The following is a 22,979-nucleotide window of genomic DNA, read 5'->3' on the forward strand; positions in this document are numbered from 1 at the left end:
TCTGTGTGTTTGTATGGTCAGATGGATCCGTGTCAGAAGATTACATAAGAGTTGGCAGCAACTAATAATAGTAACTGTCAGTAATTGTAATAGCTTGAATAAAAATGTGCCTCTAAATGGGTCAAATAAAACAAAATCAAAAACACTGCTGGTCATTAAATCGTATTATGTTATTTTATCAGAAAATTATAACCTCAGAAAGATAATGCCTCTTGTGTGTTTGTGTAGTCTGACTTCTTTCCAGGTCTCTGCTGTACAGAGAAGGTTTTGTGCAGGTCTTGGCAGCACCGGGAAGTTATTTGACGTTCTTTCTGATTCACAGTCCAAACACATTTACACTTTGCCTGAAACTTATATTACTGCATATTTATTTAATGTTATACTTTATGTACTTTATATTATATTACACTTTTAATTTACTTAACATTGTGACTGTGTGTCTACATATTGTAATTCTATTACTGGTACATTTGTGGACTTGTACAGCACTTTGTTGAGAAAACATATTTTAACATCCTGGAAGAGGGATCCTTTCTCCATTGCTCTTTCTGAATTTTCTCTGTTTTGTTTTTCTTTCTCAGTTTATGTAATAAATATGATAATGACTAATACCATTAGAGTTTCAGATGTACTATTAAAAAAATAGTTCAGCATTTTGGGAAATAGGCTTATTTACCTTTGTTGAGTCTATTTCCAGAGTGAGATGAGAGGATGGACACCACTCTCATGTCTGTGTATTAAGTATAGAACTGGAGTCAGGAGGCGATTAGCCTAGCTTAGCATAAAGACTGTAAGCAGGGGTAAACAGCTAGCCTGGCTATGTCTAAAGTTTAAAAAATATGTCTATCAACACCTCTAAAGCTTTCTAATTAAGATGTTTTATCTTGTTTGTTTAGTCTGTATACAAGAGATGTATGGCAGGAGTTATGTGCTGTAACTTGTCGAACAACAGTTTACTGGTCAGACTCTGGGAAATCACTGCACCTGGCCCGCCTGGTTCACCCCTAAAACCGCAAATTGTCATTTTTACATTTGTGTTTGTGTACACATCAAACAAGCAAGAAACACTGTGTTAATTAGTGAGCTTTAGAGGTGTTGGAAATTATATTTTTTAACTATGGACAAAGCCAAGCTAGCTGTTTCCCTCTGCTTCAAGTCTTTATGCTAAACTAAGCTAATCTTCTCATATAAAGAAAGGAAAAACTTGCTGAACTATTCCTTTGAACTCCTGATAATTCTTACATCATTATTAGTTATTATTGTTGGTTCATTGTCAGTTAAATATGTTAGAAATTAAGCAATAGATAGTAAGATAATGTGACATGTTTTTTTTTTATCACATTTTACACCAGTTTTCTGCAAATATTTCTCCTACATTTTATGAGTGCTGGCTTTATTAAACCATGTTTACATTTCTACATCATGTTATAAAACAGCTGCTTTTTACATCTTGTAATCTTTCTCTTCTATCTGCTCTCAGATTGCTCTTATATGTGCAACTGTATTTTTGAAAGGCTGAATTATGGGCCTGGACTGGTTGAGCTGTCAGCTGACATTTTAGTAGCTGAGATGACTCACAGATGGTGATCTCTGCTGAGTAAACAGACACATTGTTGAGACGGTTTGATGGTGAGAGCCTGGATACTCTTCATCTAACTGATATATTTTTAGTTTCCCCTTCAGTCCTGAAGTATATAGATGTTTAAACACAGCAAGCTGCAGTGTTTCTCTCTCCAGCAGAGAGATGCTGAAGACAATTTGGCATTATGGGGAACAGATCAATTATTTCCATCTCTTCTGGTGACCTTGATGAATTCAGCTGTCTAATGTCAGTGGGGCTGGATCGATAAATCTGTTTGCAAGAGTTGATGAACATGATTGAATTTGTGCGCCTGCTGTTATTCTTCTCACGTCACACTGGACCTACAACTTGCACCCAAACAGCAGCAGGTCCTGCAAGAACTACAGTCAAGTCCACAACATTTCACATGAATGCAATGAGACTTTTAGATTACAAAACATACTACTGATTACACAAATTAATATTTATTTATGATATATTAAAAACAAATACAGTGTCTGTGGTTTGGGCAATCAACAAATTTCATACATAAACATAAAGGCATTATATAGACCCTTGTTTTAAGAACCTTTCCACCATCCTCGGCCTCAGTGATGTTTTTCTCTTAAAGAGTTTCTTACATTTGTTTTTCTGAAAAGTTGAGACATGATAATTCAGTCTGTCTGTATTTAAACTAACTCTGCATCTACTGCTTTGTACTGGACAGTAAAGTTTGAGCACCTCGTAAAAAGATAAAACATTGACGGTTTTATACGCACTATGCTGGAAATTCTACACAGAGGAACAGTTAATCAGACAGCAAATAAAAAAGAAATAGTTCAGACACCTTTCCTCCTCTCCCACTCAGGATGCTAAATGAGCTACATTGTATATGGGTCATGTTTTCAACATTGAAATACTGATATTAATCAATAATGTCTCAGTTTGCCTGCTGTCAACTATGCCACCTAAATATTTTAAATCAAATGAGCACCAAGGAACAAGGATTTTAAGGCAATATCGATTATTTTAATTACTCACTTCTTCACTGTGATGCCTTCAACTTGTTTGGTTTTATATGACAAAGAAGAATTTACTAATGTAAATGTAATGACGAAAACATCTAGAAATTGCTTTTGGAGGGAAACAGCTCTAAGTTATTGAGCACAGATTATACAACACTGTTTAACTGTGGGATATTGACATTGAAGGTTAATAACTGAACTTTTAAATAGAAGTTTGTATGCAAACTTCAACTGCTGATTAGAGCCACAAGATGTTGCTGAAAACTCCGGAAGAAACCTGGATAATAAATCCCACTAGACATTCACACAAGACTAGAAAAAGGCAAACACACTATATTGTATAGTGGACTATATTACTGAGTAGTAAATTATTTCGACATAGCCCTTGATCAGATGTTTAGCTTTCAACAACTTTGATGGTGCTTCTGTGACTAAAACTCATTTTTTATTCAAATATATTAATTATTTTAAAAAAAATCTTTGTTAAAATTACAAAGGGCTCAATTTCGTCCAGTAAAGTAAGAAGATGCACGTTTATCTTAGATTACAGAAACAAAATCCAAACATCATGTTCCAGTTTTTCAGAAAAAATATATTAAAAAAACCTTTTATGAGAAATCACATTGACCTCTGTAAGCTCACAAAGCCATGCAGGATTTCATATTTGTATCCTCATGAATGTTTGATGGGGAGAAATTAGATAAAATAATTAAATAGCACCCAGTAGTGCTATAAATAGTATTAAATATACATATTTATACCATGCTTCCATGCGGTGGAGAACCATTGACAACATATTTACATTAATTCAATACCAGTAGCTCAACTTTATGTGTGAACTTTGTGGCTATTAACAATATTCACAAACCAGGCACAAAAATATATATTGACCCCTATAATTAAACTTGACTGTGCACAATTTCTCTTTTAATGTAAGTGTATAAAATCCTTCTGATAGTGTTTCCAGTTCATGCCAAACTGAGTAAGGAACGATTGTTTTGGTGTGAGGCTGCTGCTGCAGTGACAGTTTTGTTTATGAGGTGTGTATAAGGGGGGAGGGGTGCACTTTTTTACATATGTGTACTTGTGGATATCATGTTTAGGCAAAAACACTCACAGCATTTTTGTTAGACTTTTCTTTTCCACCATTTTTGCGCCGTCAGCACCGTCACTCTTCATCTGTGTGATTGGGTCCAGCAGAGAGCTCACAGCTCACTCTCAGTGAATGGCGACCATAGCAAAAAAGTCTTTGTTCTGTAGCAAAGCCGCGGCTTCATCCCCACGCTTTGACTTCCAAATGAAGCTGTGTGCTGTCTGATACTCAGCGGCACATGGGAGATCAGTCAATAGGAGGTTTAGCTGTTTTCCATCAGTGGGGATGACCCGGCGTTCACCTCCACGTGTCGGGGCTGAGGGTTCCTCTTAGAGCCAGCTTAGGGAACCATGGATAACAGCAAACATATAGTCAGCAAGTGCAAATGAAAAGACATGAACTGAAATTATTTCGAAGGGGTGTTGAGAACAACTGGGGGTGTTCACCACTGGGCCATCCTATGCAGACCATTCCCCTGTAGAAGAAGAGACAGAGTTGTTGATCAAACAGCAACATATTTAGATGTTAAGGAAATACTCCACTGAAAACCTGTTTTTCTAGTATCAAATATCATCTAAAGGGATGAAAGGTGCCTCTGAAAAGTTTCCAGCTTCCTCCTTTGTGGAGGATTACAGCTTGGATTCACAAAGGGTGACCCAGTATGTGTCCAAAGTCTCTGTATTTGCTGCCTAGTGCACTGTATTTACTTTCCGCTATTTTATCTCTGTTTCTGTATTGTTTGTATAAAAGTTTTGCATCAAAAATTTCCCTAATGGAACAAAAAGGTAGTATCTACAGTACCCTACTTTTTGCTAAAATCCTGCAATGCAAAGCTTCACCTTTGATAGATGTGAAAATTACAGTCATGTGACCTTATAATGATTGATAAGTGTCTGAAATCTCAATTTACTACTAACTATACAGTAACCTACAGTATTTAGTGTTTACTATGCAAACAAGGAGTGATTTCAGGCACAACACAAGCTGGAAAACAGTATCAAAATATGTGCAGAAACTGAAACCACTACCAAATTTGCTTCTTAATCCATGAATGCTTAGTAAGTTTGACATCAATTTTCAACAAAATATGGCTAAATACATGTAGCTTCCTTTTCTCCTTAGCATGTTTTCAGTTTGTCATAGTTACAAAAGTAGTAGCTGTCTACTTAGTTATATTTTGGTTTACTTTGGGAAAAATAAATATGTATTTTAAATATAATGCCATACCTGGACAGCTGAGTTGCTATCAACTAAAATTTGGCTAAATATACACAGCTCCCTTATGTCAGCTGTTGTCACATGCAGCTACTCATGCTAGCAAAAACCAGAAACTGTGTATTTAGCTAAATGTTTGGCAAATATAAGATAAAACTGTTTTAAGTCTCCCTTCACTCAAAATGTGTTTGTCTTGTCAGACACAAATAATTATTCAAACTAGAGTATTTTATATCTCTCACTATATAAAGCAAGGAATCTCTGTCTGTATGTATGTATGTCCTTAGCATATCTTGAGAGCCGTTCATCCGATCTATTTGACACTTGACAGGTGCATTACTGGGGACATAAAGTAGTGCAGTGTTGAATTTGGTGTAATTTGGACATGCAACATGTTCAATAATCATAAACTTGGAGTAAACAAGTGATCAGTGAGCCGCTCCGCTCTGCAGCAGTGGGGCGGGGCTTCTGGGCTCTGCAACTGCATGTCATGATCAGAGCTGTACAACCATGCCATGAGAGAGATGAGGTGACGTCTCTCTTTGTTTGATAGCGTTAAAAGTTAGGCTTTGTTGTGGGTTTCTCGATTCATTTTAAGAATGAAAAGAGAAAAAGAGAGAGAGAGGGTGAGCGAGCTGAGACCGCGAGTGTGCGACAGAGAGACAGCGCTGGAAAGTTTTCTCTGAGAGACAGAGAGCCCCTGAACGTTATTTTCAGATTGTTTCATGGCGGTTATGTTCTAAAGCACAAACAAACAACCATCAAACACTCAACAGGTGATTTAATGTGGAGAGAGATGCTCTTTTGGTGCGATTTGGACACATGACACATTGAATATTCATAAGCTTTGAATAGCGAGTCGCTCAGCTCCATGTCTGAGTGCAGTAAGGGGGGGGGGGGGGGGGGGCTGTTTGATATGAACAGAGCACTGCACCAGAAATAAATAAATAAAGTAACCGTGTAACAGTGTAGGATATGACATTCAGGCAACAGTCATGCATTACAACCTTAGATTATTCTGTATTTAAGTGAATATGATACATACTGAGTGCAGGCAGACAGAGGAGAAGGAGATAATGCTCCATCAGTAGTCCGAGTCAATGGTTGTTTTTATGATTTATTTTACCATGGACATGGATGTTTTCCATTTTAATTGCTGTGAGTCCAAAATGACAACAGCAATTGTAATTCACAAATGAGAAAGCTACCAACTTTTCAGGGTCGCCTAAAAAGCTTAGAGGAGAGTGTTAAGTACTCAAAAGGTATGTTTTCAGTGGAGTATTCCTTTTATACAAATCTGACTTTTACAATATAAATATAGGAAAAAACTACAATAAAGCCAAAAAGAGAACAATCAATCAATAATATCAAACAATATCCTTTTCACCAACGTTATTTCTTGCATTGTAAGAAGAAAAAAGATGATGTACAGAGTGTACTCAGTCCAATATATTGAACAGACGAGGTAAAAGATGAGGCCTGGGGAGAGTGAGCTCCACAAGGCAAGAAAAAAAGCCAGACAAAGAGGTGATTCATAGTCAACCTGTAGAAGAAGTTGCTATGGATACAGCAGGAGCTGAGAGGTCGGCATGCACAGAGGCAGGAGTATAGAAAAGCATCTGCAGGTAAGAAAATGGATCAGGAGAAATGAGGAGTGAAGAGGTAGATTCGTCAGGGGTTTTTCGGGTACGACCTACGCTATTTCCGTTTCTCTGTGTGTATGCAGTGTTCCCAATCTCGATGTGTTGTGGGGGGGTGCCGCTCCCGCTGTTGCCTGCAGAGTTGGTGGAAGCTCTGGGAATGATCGTTTCAAAGGATGCATCCGGCAGGTGCTGCATGAAGTCATAACATGACCCGTGACAAAAACATCCAAGAAATGTGGGGAATGGACCTGTACCCACCTGCTTTTTGGAAAAACCTCCCCACACTAAGTCAGTTTCCCTCTTTAACTTACCTCTTACCTCTCTGTGATGACTTTTTCATGGTAAAATTAAACTCTTCAGGTTTGGCGTTTAACTTGACCTCTCACCCACCCTCTCTGTTCTCAGCCACAGTGTACTGGATCAGTATTAAATTGATTGCTCAAGCCCCAGTTACTGTTACTGTACAGCTTTCAAGCTTTCCTTTGTAGCATGTTTACAATGATAATTTGTGACAAATGTTTGAAACAATGGGTCTTTTATCTCAGACAGAAGTAATCAAAAGCAGGCTCCTTATTTCTGGCCGATGACCATTGATTTTGTCAGCTGAAATATTGACAACTGTTGCTGGCAGATTTTATCACCTGCAGCTAAAGCTAATTAATGCTAACTCAAGCTGACTCATTTTAAACTATTTATTCATATCTTACACTGCACCCTATCTGCACTGTAGGTTTTTATCTTATTCTATTTAGCTTATTTTTTATTTTCCATTTTATTCAAAGGACCAGTGTGTAGGATTTAGTGGCATCTAGCAGTAAGGTTGCAACGTACCCCTCCCCCTTCCCTTCCAAGAGTGTAGGAGAAACTATGATGACCACAAAACTCGCAAAAAACACGAAAGGCCCTCTCTAGAGCCAGAGTTTGGTTTGTCTGATCTGGGTTACTGTAGAAACATGGCGGTCCAACATGGTGGGCTCCGAAGAAGAGGACCTACTCCCTATGTAGATATAAAGGGCTCATTCTAAGGTAACAAAAACACAATGATATATAATATAATATAATAACAATGATAATGATATAATATTTTCAGGTGATTACATGCCTATTAAAACATACTTATGAATATTATATTCCATTTCTGCCTAGTCTGTTCCACTGGATGCCACTAAACTCTACACACTGCACCTTTAACTGCTCAAAAGTTAGCATCCTCATCAGTTAATGAATCATGTCGAAGCAATGGGAAATAGGTACTGCAGGTAGTCAGTTGTAGTATAATTGTACAGATTTTGGCTTCATTGTTAATATTTTCAACAGTATGTTGCACTTTTACAAGAGAAAAGGCTTTTAGGATCATGAATAACCAATGTGTTTGGTAACTGAGTAATGAGTTTGGCTGGCCAAATCCAATAAAAAGCAGGATAGAGCTGTTAACGTTAGCTTAAACTAGCAGTATAGTAGCGTCCAGGACCAGCTTAACCTTTAACTCCACAAAAAAACATAATTGACACTTGCTAATGATATTCTTGTTAGAAGTAATGCTAGGTTAGTACTGCAGTAAGCTAGCTAGCTGGGAATGCTTGCAGCTTACAGACAAACACACTGTTAAATGCATTCCTTACAATTTAGCTTGTGTTTTTTGTTTGGAAAGCTGATTTTAAAAAAAAAAGATATAACCCTGCAAATTGTTTGGATGCCGCCCATTCACACTGCTTCATCATGTTAAGAAAGCTTGATTTACCTGGTGTGGTGGGTTAAGGTTACTAAACTACAGTATGACTGAACACTTCCTCAACTTTGAGTTTATCTGAACTCACCTCTTGATATCAGATACAGTTTTGCTGTAAGCTAAAACTGTGCGGTTAGCACTCAAACCCCATTTGTACACTTGTTTGCGTCTCATTTGTTTTGGCTGTAAGCTCTTCATCAAAATACTACCACACAACATCTGTTCACTGTTACTGCCAAAAGTCCCTAATTTCAATAATAATTTGCTTTCCATATGATGTGCGTGCTTAGAAAGAGATATTGTTCCAAATTTTTACATTTCATATGCCATACTCAAAATATGTGTCTATAAACAAAACAGACATATATATATATGTACTCACATTTCCTATTGCTTTGGTGATGAGAGCCAGCTCAGTGGGCTGGTAGACTGAACTACGCAGCTGACCGGTGTAGCCGCTGTATGGAGACACAGGTTTGGTACCTGTAATGGACAGACAGAGACAACAAATTATTTTGCAGTAGTGGAAAGTGGCTAAGTACATTTACTCAAGTACTGTACTTAAATTTTGAAGTACAGTTTTGAGGTATTTGTACTTTACTTGAGTATTTCCATTTGCTTCTACTTTATACTTCTGCTCCACTACATTTCAGAGGGAAATATTGTACTTTCTACTCCACTACATTTATTTGACAGCTTTAGTTACTTTTCAGATGAAGATTTGACACAATGGATAATATAACAAGCTTTTAAAATACAACACATTGTTAAAGATGAAACCAGTGGTTTCCAACCTTTTTGGCTTTTGATGTCTTACAAAAAGCAGTGTGTAGTCGGGGTCACATTTCAGATGTCTATGAGTTGTTAACAGCTCCACCAAAAAGTGATTTTTCCCTCTAAACTTCTCACATGCTTTCATTTCAATAAATGTTCAAATGATCCAATATTTCAGCAAAAATCAAAGATTAGAGAAAAAGTCCAAAAACTGAAAACAGTTTTGTGTATCATAACTTTGTTTTTTCTTCTTTCCTCTCCCATTAATCATCTCACGACCCCTCAGATTCATCTGGTGCTCATAATACTTTTGTACTTTTACTTAAGTAGGATTTTTCATGCAGGACTTTTACTTGTAATGGAGTATTTTTACATTGCAGTATTGGTACTTTTACTGAAGTAAAGGATCTGAATACTTCTTCCACCACTGTTATTTTTCTCCCAACAAGCCCTTTGTGTGATATCTTTAGGCCTCTTAAGTGCTATTGTTCCCTAGCAACCATCTCTTAAATCTTTATATTACAATCAGTTAAAATACACAGCACTAAATCACCAGAACAAGACAATCAGGTGCTATCTTTGCTCTATCTCATTTGTGCTTTCAGTGATGTATCCTGTAGAAACCCCCAGCACAGATGGACGTGAGAGATGACCTTGTCACACTTTGCGGCTCCAAACATCAAATATTTTTCCTCTGGATGAAACTATTGCCACACCTCAACCACCATGGAGACAATGCAAACACATGATGTGATGTTTCTGGTGGGAATTGGAGGCAAAGTGAGGGTGTTTTTGTGTGTGAGACAGTGGTTAGGGATGCGGTTAGATACTAGAAACTCATTTACAGGAACGATTCAGAGTGTACATTCCCGCTGAATTCCTGACAGCAAGGCTGGGAAAGCAATGTAAAGGTTGACTGAATTTTCCAGTCAAGGCTCTGAGGGCTATTATTGACTTTTTAGTCATTACTCACAGTATGAGGAAATAATTTAACTATCCGGGAGTTAATGATACAGGAAGTCAAATGTAGCTTAACCCAGGTCTGAGCATTTTCATATCACACAGCAGCTGTGCATATATTTAAGTGAGATGGACAGAACTATAGTGTAGTGAGGGAGTTTAGCTTTGGTTTTGTGTAAATAAAAAGCAAAAATCTCAATTTTTATGGGAATTTCTTGCCTTCAGATTAGAAGGAAAACATAAAAAAATCAAGTCTTGTACTAAACTCTTTGGATGTCTAAAAGTCATTTTGTCATTGGGTTCCTAAAAAACATGACATATTGAAGATACAAGATTTTACTCCACAATAGTCATATTCATCCCATGTTGAATGTGAAACCTGATGCTGTAAAAAACAAACAAAAAACCCTCCACCTGTCAGATAAATGAAGTGTGGAAAAAAGGTGAAATCTTCCCTCTAAAAATGTTGTGGGAAAAAGTTGGGAGTTTGGGAACAACTGGAAATTTCTTGATGAAGATGAAATTCATTGAGGGTGAAATTCGTTGAGGTTATTCTTAAATGTCAAGTAAATGATTTGAATGTGTGTGTTTTGAAATATTAAGTAATGAAAGCTGAAATAATACAAGCTTTGTTTGCTTTAATTGAAAAATGGATATTCAACTTTTTTACTCATGGATGGGTTAAGATAAAGAATATTGTGAAAGGATGATATATTTTATAAAGATAAATTCTATGTTTTTTTTATGTGGTCACTGATATTTCTCTTACAATATACTAGTATATTAATATCAATATAGGGTGTTAATATTTTACAAATAGTAATTATGAGGAAGGGCTTGAACGTGATGTTTTGTATGTATGGTATTTACAGTGATTTGTTGGTCATGTGGTGACTCAATGAATTGTATATAAGGGAACCAAAGGTGGCTTCAAACACCACCCTGATAAAGGTGTGATTGCCAAAAATGTTTGGTGAAAGTGTGGTGTACTGGAGAAAATACTTTAAAATTGTACTTTTAAAGTATTGTAGGTACTTTCCACCTCTGCGTCACAGTGACACAGAGCTGACAAAGCAGAGAAAAACCTTCCAGGAACACACAACACCATCCCCTGTCACCATCTATGAGTATCCACCGAATCCACCAAGAGTCCTGATGATCAGCGGGGTGCTGTGAAGCTGTAGGACTTAATGTTCTGTTCTGTCTGACTGTGTTACTGCGACATAAGATCCTGTTCAGCTCAGAACTTAAACAGCAGCATATTAAATTCTGTGGGGTCATCACTTAGATGCAAAACAACCTTTTTCAGGGTATTTGGTCTTTTTGTTGGCTTGAAACTTCTATACCCATCACTGATCTGTTCAAAGTCATTCTGTATATTTTGTTATAAGGTTATATTATAATATAAATAGCTTATGAAGTGGACAAAGGACAGCATGAACAACTGAACGTTCCCAGGAATTCCCCAGACAATACCTTGATAGCAAAATATGATGCAAACAGCCTACAAACATATTAATGAACTCCCAGTTTGACTGTGTGGAAGGAGGTTACTGTGTTACTCGTGTCATGTGCAAAGTGAATGTATGTGTGAGCTTGAACCTCCCTCAGATATGAACTCACAAACAACTCACAGACAGTAGCAGTTAAAACCTGCAAAATGAAAATGTGGAGCTTTGCTATGTCATGCCTGAGAAAATAACATCTCATCTACATCATACAGTTTAAAACAACAGTCAGGTGCACAAATAACCACTGAAAGAGGTTTTCCTCACTGTAATCATTCCTCCTGTTCATACTGACTATTAAAAGATCCCCTTCAAATGTGCTTTCAATGTAAGTGATGGGGGCCAAAATCCACAGTGTGTCCACACAGTCATTTTGTTCAAAAATGCTTTTGAAAGTAGATGTGAAGCTTATATGAGGCTTCAGCAGTCTGAGTTAGTCATATCAAGTGGATATCTGTCGCATTTACAGTCTTCTTAGCATAAAATTCCCTCTTTTTGTTTCCTCCGACAGTGTTTCCCTGTTGAGCTGCGGTGGAAGTATAGTAACAAAGAGAGGGACTTTGGCTCTAAAAAGACTGTAACGTTGAAAGATATCTACTTGATTTGACTCATTTGGATGACTGGAGCTTCATATCAGCTTCAGATAAACTTTTAAATACATTTTTGCACAGGAGGACTGTGGATTTAGTCCCCCATCACTTACATTGTAAATGCATTATGAAGGGATCTTCTAATGGTCAGCATGAACAGGAGGAATGATTACAGCAAGAAAAACATGTTTCAATGTTTCAATGAACCTGTCCTTTAAAATCAACCATAAACAAATTGTCCCTAAAGCATCTTGCTTTTCAGAAGTACAGTTAAAAGTAGTTTTATTTTGTCAGACTGCAGAGGTCAGTAAACTTGCTGCTTATTGCTGCTTTGTACGCAGCATTTGAGTTGACAGAGTTCTGCATTTAGTGTAATGACGTATATATGAGAGTCAACATAAAATACAGATCCTGCCTCTTTGTTTCACTAGGAGACAGACATACATTCTCCCAGTAACATTTTATTAAAGGAATACTCCACCATATTTGCATATGAACACTCAACCCCATGGAGGCTTGAAAGGTAGGGTTTGGAATATTATGAATATATGTATCAACAGTGAGGAAGAGTATTTTCCATACGAATAGTTTGAAAAGTTTCTTTTTATGTTTTGATGCCTTTTTTGTCATGACCTCTCAATTTGTAGTTAATGAGAACCAAACCAGGACCTGATTTGGGCTGGGTCCAAATAATAGTCAACAGTCTAACTGGGTCTGTAAGTATGTCTTTAACCTGAGTGGATCCAAGCTGACTCTCTATCAGCTCTAATTATGTGGTGCATCATAATTTTTTGTGAACTGAAATGTGAACTGAAATGTTTATGCAACATCCAGTTAGGTAGGTCTCTCTTTAGTCAAATTTGGATCGGGTCCAAAATTTAGGAAACATGAAAACCTCTACTGTAGGTCATCTAACTACGACTGCCATCCTCTGTGATGAAGTGTTTAAGCCAAATGTGGGAAAAGTTCAACACTTGAAAGATTTTCAGTAGAGTATTCCTTTAAAACTGAAATTGACATGCAAAACAATTCAGCTTCTCCTCTTGCAAAGAGAATTTAAAGCTTACTCTAGAGGCATAATAAAGGTTTGATGACTGTTTAGAAGTTTGGACTCAGTGATGATGTAAGAAAGGGAGGGGCCATAGGCTACATACCTTGGTTGGGCTCGTCCATAGAGAAAGCCTTGTTTTCCATGAACATGTTCTGGGAGCTCTGTTCCTTCAGGATCGTCTCGTATCCAACTCCTCGGTTTGGGTACAAATCTTCCCCGAAGCTTTGCTGACTTTCATCACCGCTGGTCAAACAGCAGATATGGGGAATGGTGTGGAGGATCAGGAACACCCAGGCGTTTGCCACCAAGGCAATGGCCAAGGTGGGATCATCCCATGTGGGCCCCCCCCTCCTCTCATTCCCGTAGACGTACATGACGATCCATGCCACCCAAATACCCACAGAGAGCAGGCTGGTCAGAAGGATGGAGGCGCCTTCCATCTTCCACTGCTTGTGTTTGCCTGCCATGATGGTCAAACTTGCCACCACCACAGCCAGAATCAGGGTCATCACGTAGATCAGCGCCATGACAAAGTCCTCATTGGCGATGTTGCAAGGTATAGCCGTTGCTCCACCAAATTCTGCCGTGCCATTGAGTGGCGTCTGCGGGTTGCGCACCACTGTGATGATCAGCCATTCGGTGTTGATGACCACCTCCACCAGCCAGAGCCCCACCGCCCCTAGACAGAAGACCCACGCCCGGGGGCCGCTATTCCGCCTGGCGAGGATGTTCAGCCTCACGCACTGCATCAAGAGGCAGGCGAAGCAGCCGCCGAACAGCACCCCGAAGAGGAACCTCCGCGAGGCACAGGTGGAGAAGTCCTTCCCCACGATGAAGGCGAAGGTGAGACAGAAGAGACCTAAGGTGCAGACCAGGAAGCAGGCTTGGAGACCAACTGAGCTCTTGCGGTTCTTGTCTTGCATGAAGGGTAAGCTGGCCAGCAGCGAGATGAAGAGGACAAAGGAGAAGATGACACCAGCCGCCGCGAAGGCCTCCAACACGATGCCCCACACGGCACTGAGGTCACACAGGTTGTAATAGAGGGAGTCCACGTCAGGGCCGCAACCATTAGGGGTGATGTTAGCAGCCATGGCTACTGGGAGACACCAGAAAAGGATTTCAATTTGGAGGAACCTCTCGTATGTTGCTCAGGGATCCTGACAGCACCTGTTAAGACCGACAAGACGGGAGAGTCTGAAAAAAGTCTGATATGGACAGATCTAATAAAGACTCAAAACACGTCATTCAATCAAGATTAGGACACTGTCGTCTCCACCCAATCAAGCAAATATTACACTTGCATGAGTCAGTATACACATAGCAACACATGATACTCTAAAAAAAACTTTTGTCATGATGTTTATCCAGTAAATATGTAATAACAAGAGACTTAACTGTAACTCAGAGCTGGAAAGAATCAGAAAAGCTGCATCCAAGAACTCAGCAGCCACCACAAATATCAGAGGAATGTCAAACTCTGGACTTTTTCCCAACACTGATGTTAATCATTAATTGGATCTGTCGACAAATATAGTTTCTGTACATTGAGATTACACCTGAATCAATGAGGTCAAAGTGCATAAAACCTACACTGCTGCTCCAACTGCAAATAATCAAATCATAAAGCACTCCATAACTGATACCTTTATGATATTTTTTATTAAAATCAGAGTTTCCTGCTTTCTGAATAAACATCTCCACAACCCCAGTCTTGTCTTTCTCCTGTGTCTGGCTGTTTCTCTTTGTCCCTGTCAGATCCAATTACACTGAGCTGAGGACAGTCTCGGAGCCAAATCAATAACGTGGTGGCGGACGCTTTGGTCTTTTTGACTTCTTTGACTCAATCACGACAAGGATCTTTGTGGAATAAAGAAATCAACCTTTTCTGTGTCTCTCTGTGTAACTGTATTTGTTTTGTCATTGATTTAAGCCCTTAAATTAGTTTAAGACTCATTTCATTTTAGGGTGTGACCTCTAATCAAACACACACGTATATATTCATGAAGGATTTCAGGCTTTTCACATTGAGAAACAAAAGTGTGCGGTGATACGGACAACTTAAGTTAAAGTATCAATACATCATTCTAAAAACAGTCCATTACAAGTAAAATTCCTGCATGAAAAATCCATCTTAATTAAAAGTACATGAGTATTATGAGCTTGATGTAGTTAAAGTATTGCAGTAAAAGTACATAAGTATTATGAGCTTGATGTAGTTAAAGTATTGCAGTAAAAGTGGTGGTTTGGTCCCTCTGACTGATATATTATTATATATGACATCATTAGATTATTAATAGTGAAGCATCAGTGTTAGAGCAGCATGTTACTGTTGTAGCTGCTGGAGGTGGAGCTAGTTTCAACTACTTTATATACAGTTAGCTAGTTTAGTCCAGTGGTTCCCAACCTAGGGGTCGGGGCCCTCTGAAGGGTCACCAGATAAATCTGAGGGGTCGTGAGATGATTAATGGGAGAGGAAAGAAGAAAAAACAAAGTTCTGATACACAAATCTGTTTTCAGTTTTTGGACTTTTTCTCTAATCTTTGATTTTTGGTGAAATATTGGATCATTTGAACATTTATTGAAATGAAACCATGTGAGAAGTTTAGAGGGAAAAATCACTATTTGGTGGAGCCGTTAACAACTCATAGACATCTGAAATGTGACCCCGACCATTGTGTCAAATCTCCATCTGAAAAGTAACTAAAGCTGTCAAATAAATGTAGTGGAGTAGAAAGTACAATATTTCCCTCTGAAATGTAGTGGAGTGGAAGTATAAAGTAGCATCACATGGAAATACTCAAGTACATGTACCTCAAACCTCTACCATGGAGAGCTCAAGGATCAACTCTTTTATTGCATGACTGCAATTTCTGAATGCTCAAGGTAGGAACTCCCTCAAGAAAATCACAACAAAACTCTTTCTAAACCATTCTTCATTCAGCACATTACTTGTCTGTGTCTCCATTAGTAACTGTTTTAGGAGATCAAAAGAAAGCCAAAAAAGATAAAAAATGTGTAGGGCTGTAACATTTATTTTCACAATCAATTAATTTTTTTCACCTATAATCTTTTCAGTTTATCTATGAAGCACTCTTTCAGGACTATAAACATACAGGTGCAGACCTGTAGGCGGCAGCTGGTGTTGTAACTTAGTAACAATAATCAGAAAACAGAACAATGATCATCTGGTTTTAATTTAATGGTGCGTAAATCTCCACTTCGTAAACACTGACTTTATTACAAGGCTGTAACATGTGAACAGCTGCTGGATGGTCTTACTGTATGTCAACTGGTTGGTGCTAATTCCATTAAAAAAATTGGGGTTTTTTTGTAATATGCACCGTAAAAGCAAAACATCAACTGATGTTTTATGTTTATATCTCCCTGTGTCAAAATCTATTGTCAAGACTGATTTATGTTGTATTTTCCTACATTAATTTGCACGTGGTAAACTTGAGGCCAGGTACTATTGCACTTTGCACAGAAGGTGGGAGCAAATAATAATACTTTACTTAATCCTCATCATTATGTTCACTTAAGCCTATGAGCTGATTTAAACAATAGATCAATTCTCACATCAACAGTGAGTATTTTATGTAGACAGTAGGCTGTAACTTACATATAACTTACAAATAACTTATATAACACCCAGAATCATGTGTAAGCCTACATACAAAGAAACTCAATAATAATAATAATAGCATTTAAGCTGTATATTGTCTGTTATCTATTATTGTTATCTTTAAAAAATACATTTAATAAAGTATGATGCATGTGAAGCATGAAAAACTGTTTACTTCAGGGTGTGTTCAGGGAGCTAAAACATTATACATCACCATCACTATACACATTTTAACATGTATACCAAAGACAAAGACAAACACAAAGTATTAAATACCTCGAAGAAGAGTCAATTTAATCAGACTGCACCTTTAAAATCTACAAAAACATTACAAAATGTCGTATATTTTCCTATGTTTCCAAAGAAAAAACTCTTAAACTAATATATTGGATTATAATATTTATTATCTCTAAATACACAAAAAAGATATCACATATAAAACCCTTTAAAACATAGTTAAGATACATTACATTAATACATTAAGAAAACGTCTGATGTGTCAAACTACTACCTGGATGTTGTCAGCTGCAGACTTCACTTCTGCTGGTTGTTGGTCTCTGAAACGCGTCTTCACCTGCTCCACACGGCGGCAACGGAGGAGTTGAGGATAAAAAAAAATCCTCGATAGTCAAAAAAAACTTTCAACTCTTCACCAAGGCTAATAGAAAAACTTCATCAGACTGAAATCAGCTCAGCTCGCCTGAAAATAAAACTTTACAGATCCTTTACAAGCGTTTCCCAACGATGTGACTGCTGTGATAATCCTCTCTCTCTCTCTCTCTCTCTCTCTCTCTCTCTCTCTCTCACACACACACACACACACAAACACACACGCGCGCGCACAGAAACACGCACACACACTCTCATGCATTACAATATTTTTCTCACAAATTGTCATAAAACTGCTCCTCTAAACAACCATGTCCTAAAACTTTATAATCCCATTGTCAAATTTTTGGCGAGTAGTTTAACTTGATATTATGAATTAATTGTGTATTTTTTTTTTTGGTCAAAGAAACAGACTTGATGAAAGAACAACTGAACCATGTAACCACTTGAATGGAGTACAAATGGTATGTAGAGACCTCTGGTGGTGATAAGTGTTAAATCCAGCAGCAGCAGGTCAGGCAGCTTCAACCACGAGGGTGGCAGCAAAGAACAAATGTTATGGTTTATATGAGGAATTTAAATCCTAAATTCTACTTATCCAGTCTGAAAATGTTAGCTTGATGAATTGCTTTCTGTAAATTTCCATTTCAGAAGATATGAATCACAAAAACAATACAATATCCAATCAATTGTGTCACTTTTATATTACAAGTTAATACAAATGTTTGTATGTTTTTGCTAAAATATTCCAATAATTATGAAAATAAAATATAATTATTATTAATAATTGATATAATAATATAATTGTATTCTCTTAAAGGACCAGTGTGTAGGATTTAGTGGCAGCTATCGGTGAGGTTGCCGATTGCAACTAACTGAATATCCCTCACCCTCCCTTTCCAAGCGTGAAAAGCAGAAAAGCTGAATTTGGTTTGTCCATTCTGGGCTACTGTAGAAACATGGTGGTACAACATGGCGGCCTACATGGAAGAGGACCCGCTCCTTATGTAGATATAAAGGGCTCATTCTAAGGTAACGAAAACACAACGATTCTTATTTTCAGGTGATTATACACTAATTAAAACATACTTATGAATATTATATTCCATTTCTGCCAAGTCTGTTCTGCACTAAATTCTACACACTTAACCTTTAAAATCATATATATATATATATATATATATATATATGAATATATATTGTACCAGTATATATTGTACCAGTCAAAAGTTTGGATAAACCTAATTTGAAGACAACAAAACTATAAAACAACACATATGGAATCATGTAGTAACCAAAAAAAGTGTTAACGAACCAAAATATGCTTAATATTTCAGATGCCTCAACTTAGCCACCTTTTGCTGTGTTGACAGCTTTGCTCAGTTCTTGGCATTCTCTCATCCAGCTTCATATGAGGTAGTCACCTGAAATGCAACAGTCTTGAAGCAATTTCCACACATGCTGAGCACTAGTTGGCTGCTTTTCATCCACTCTGCGGTCCAACAGAGTCTGGGATGGAGGGAGCTAGCAGAATCTGAGTGTGTAGTTACCCTTTAAATGAGCTTCCAGCTTCCCTCTCACTCACACTTGTTGCTCAAGAGCTGATTTTTCCTGCTTCATTTCCCTCAGCGCAGTCACCGCCTGCTCTCTACTCATTCTCTCTTTGCAGCTCCTCCATCTGGCTCTCGCTGATGGGAAGTCCTGCTTTTAGCTCTCCATTCTCTGTAATTAATCCCTCCACCTGGCCTACAAACCCAACAGGTTGGATACTCTGCTCCGTCCATCTGGCTCCTTGTGGCCTTCAGATTAGCGATCAAGTCTCAACTGTGTGTTTCCAGATATAGATTAGATCGTCTGCCGTCACTTCAGTGTCCGAGTCTGACCTCCACCTCCGCCTCCTCCAGAGCTCATCCCACATCATGTCCTGTGTGGAGGTCTTTATGGCCGCTTTTGTATCGAACGATTCACTGTTTCCTTGAACCAAATCCCCACAGAGACATTAGAGAGGAGCAATCTGTAATGGAGCATCCCTCATTCTGTAACTCTGCAAGGACAAATTCGTGACTGTCGGAGCTTTCTATTATATACTGGATATCTGATCCTGGTCATAAATAAATAGTCTGTAACATTAACATAAAATATATGACTTTTATCTATCATACGTTAATTTCTCCTACCATTCCATGCTTAAGCTCCTTTAGTTCACAATATTTATATATGTTACAGCATTTTTCTACATTTTTCTTAATTTCTACATGAGATTATATCTCTAAACCAGGCAGATAAATCTCACCGAAGAGCAGAAACTGATTTTGTTTTAATGCTTTGTGATAATTTATAATATTAATCTGAAAAATCTAACAGCGTTGATAGATTTATGTCCTACACCTGAACATAAATTTGGAGATGCACGTCTGCCTTTTTTCCATAATATATACTGTAATATACTTATCTGACATGTTATCTCCCAGCCTGTGGTTCTCTGCGGTTGCACAGTGTAAAAGAAACAGTACAAATCCTGTGTTAAACATTTATTTCCTCTCTTTATAAAACTCTTCTCAGTGCTTACAGACAGGCATCATTTACCATTACAAGTACATCTTGTGCCAAAGAAAGTTGAGAAATAATGTAAACAATGCACACAAAGCCACTTCAACAACAACAGGCCAACATGTGGGAGCACATGCCTTTAAAAAGTTCATCATATTCCACTAAATTCACTCGAGCAGTGAAACAAAATGCTTTCTGACTTTACATTTAAGTTAACGGTAAAGGATTCACGTCAGATTGTTCCGAGTTAAAGTTAAACAAGTTAGTAAAGAAACAGATTTTAAAGGACGACACGTGTGGCTTTGTATGTTTCAGCCCATTAACAACAAATTATGTCTGCAGTGTTTGCTTATTTCGTTGCAGAATGAAAATCTACTTGTTTTAAAATTGGAAGTTGTTTGAGAAAGATAAACCATCATCCAACAAATTTTCTTTCTTTCGTTTTGGGTCTAAGTTATGTTATTGTTGTGTGGTGTGTTCAAGGACGCTCCAACACCGTAGAGAGCACCAAATTCACAGTATCACACAGTATTTGAAAATGACAATTTAAAAAACTGTTTGCACAGATTAACAGACTAAGAAAAAAAACTTTCCTCAGTGAATGAAGATAGTTTTCTTTTTTTCCCCAATAAATTTAATTTAAAAAATATATAATTTCAGTGAAAGCTGCTCTCTGCTGATTATCAAGAGTAACGGTTTCCAGAAAGACATAATGCTGCTGAGTTTTTAAAATTAATTTTTCTGTGCTTTGAACAGTATAAATTGAATCCCATTGCTCTGTATTGTATTGTATTTGTCAACAAATAAATCCCAAAATATTTACATAGTTAAATAACTCATACTGGAATGCTGCTTGCTGATCTGGGGCACCCTTTGATAGGGCAAGGGTATCAGTTTTTTTACAGGTTTAAGCAACTGTCTTCATGGTTAAAGGAAAACAAGTTTGACTTGAGACAGGATAAAGATCTCTATCTCCAATGTTGAAATCAGACACTTACGAAAGAGCAGACACTGTACTGATTAAGCCTTATTTTAATCCAGAGTTTGTCTAAGTTTAGAATCAAGCTGAATTTCTGTTACATTTGTTGTTGACCTTCAGTTTTGGGGCGGATCTCGAGGCTTGATTAACACCTCGGACGCTCAATGATCTGGCTGTCGGACAATCGGATGGAATTTGATATAATTGGAGTGGTATTTTACGTGTTTTAGCTAAAACTGTATCCTTGATTGAGACTGTGCTGCGATGGAAATAAGACCGTATTGTCATTTCTGCTCCTAGTAGAACATAGTAACGCTCTTTTTGTCAACATAGTTGAGGATGCGTTGATCTTATGTGAATAAAGTATCTGATTCCATTTGGTCACCTTCAGTGTGAGTGTCCATGTCGTGACATGGTGATTGAGACGCACACTGTGAGTATAGACGTTGTAGACTTTAGCTGTGCAGAAAGGTCCATTAAAAAGATGCACAAGATGAACAAAATGTACAATGTTGTCCAGTTTTTGAGGCAGAGGTATAAGAATATCACACAGCTTAGTCCTTTCGCACTGACTGCAAACTCATGCTTCGGAGAGTTCAGTCAAGAGGACAGTTTCCAGGATGTGTTAAGCAGACTGAGTGAACTTCCTGTCAGTGTGAGCTTCCTGCATCTGATATAATACACTTGTCACTCTCTGCGGTGCTTTGTCTTTTCATCTGAAACCTTGTGACACCTGCTGAGCAGCAGGCAGGGCTGAATAGGAACAGAGTCGGCGGGGACATAAGTGAAGTGTTTGAACAGGCACAAAGGACAGGTGGCAGGCAGACAAGGGACGTGTGGCTTCTGGGGTTTACCTGCTCTTTAATGCCCTCACCCCTCCCCTCCTTAACAAGGACTATCATAAGTAGCTCTGGCGCTCCATTAAACTTTAATCAAAGCCTGCTCTTACATCTTAACGCCGTATTATTGTCTTAAATGTTTATTCAGTCATCTCCGAGACCCCTGCCGCCCTCAACAGGCTAAGGTCGCTGTCACTACACGCTCTCTCTCACACCCCTCTGATATTGTCAGACAGCGGGAGATATCTTCAAAGAAGTGGCTCGTATCTACATCTGCGTACGAACTCTCAGAACTCAGTGTGGGACGACCGCGGGGCGACATGAGCAGATTGACACGGGGGACACACAGGGGAGCTCACACTGTGTCTCTTACTGTTACAGTAAACACAATGAGGACTGTAGAGGGATGAGAGCAGGCAGGTGGCTCGAACTGGAAACTTTAAACCAGAATGGGTGGTCAGAGGAGTAAATGGAGGAAGGATCTACACTTTGAGAGGGAGATGTATATATATACTGCACTTAAGACTGCATTGTCGAGTGAAGCATTAAAAAATGTTTGTGATGCTATAGAGAGATTTCACCGACTGCATATGTCAGAAAGCTTTTAAGTTCTATGGAATTTATTTTTCTTAAAACATTGAAACTACATTTATGTCTCTTTTTTGGCTCCTTAGAGCAAAAAGCTAACAAAAAACAAGCTAACGGGCAAACAGCCAAGTTGTTATGGCTTACGTTAGCAAACAAAGCGACATTAGCATTCATTTAGAGTCATGTTTGTGTCCACCTGATGAAGAAATATCCAATATTCACTCTCCTTTTAGCTCTGGTTTGGTCTCCATCAACTCCTGAGAAAAATATATAGATCTTAAGTGGCTAGGTGTTTAGCTTTTTTCACCAGCTCTTCGCTGGCGATCTTGTCTGCTGGTTGGTGCTGGGTAGCGTACAGTGGGTTAATCAGAGCTTGTTTGCTGGCGATTTTCTGTATTTTTCTTATTTTCTTAACCAACAATGAATTGATCTACTAACAAGTATTGTGTGTGTATCCAGCACCTGATATGTCTTATTCCTCCATTGCGTAGACCTCTGTCGTTGTCCTAAAACTACTAAAAACACGTTGATGAGTCATGTCGCTGCACTGGATGATATTTTCCTTCATCCTAAAGAGTTTAAAGTGCTACACTAGCTTCTTGTGCTACATTTCACAACCTCTTGACTTTGTACTACGTTTTAA

At 38.1% G+C, this 22,979-nt stretch overlaps 1 protein-coding gene across 4 annotated transcripts; it reads right to left on the reverse strand.

Moving 5' to 3' along the window:
• Positions 1-2,078: 2,078 nt before the first annotated feature.
• On the reverse strand, positions 2,079-22,972 carry gprc5c (G protein-coupled receptor, class C, group 5, member C). Of its 4 annotated transcripts, XM_042398246.1 has the most exons (8): positions 22,799-22,972; positions 18,736-19,862; positions 17,283-17,345; positions 13,253-14,316; positions 8,649-8,749; positions 6,592-6,726; positions 4,126-4,154; positions 2,079-4,018 (listed from the first exon to the last, which is right to left on the reverse strand). In XM_042398246.1, the coding sequence occupies exons 4-8, from the start codon at positions 14,238-14,240 to the stop codon at positions 4,009-4,011; spliced, it is 1,263 nt and encodes a 420-aa protein (XP_042254180.1). In that variant the 5' UTR covers positions 14,241-14,316; positions 17,283-17,345; positions 18,736-19,862; positions 22,799-22,972; the 3' UTR covers positions 2,079-4,008. The 4 variants fall into 4 exon arrangements, with proteins under 4 accessions (XP_042254180.1, XP_042254179.1, XP_042254181.1 ...); XM_042398245.1 differs by lacking the exon at positions 22,799-22,972 and having other exon boundaries at positions 18,736-20,531; XM_042398247.1 differs by lacking the exons at positions 18,736-19,862; positions 22,799-22,972 and having other exon boundaries at positions 2,079-4,154; positions 6,588-6,726; positions 17,283-18,124.
• Between the last annotated feature and the right edge of the window lie 7 nt (positions 22,973-22,979).

This window comes from Thunnus maccoyii, chromosome 20 (genome assembly GCF_910596095.1).
Source record: "Thunnus maccoyii chromosome 20, fThuMac1.1, whole genome shotgun sequence".
Classification (NCBI taxonomy): Eukaryota; Metazoa; Chordata; class Actinopteri; order Scombriformes; family Scombridae; genus Thunnus; species Thunnus maccoyii.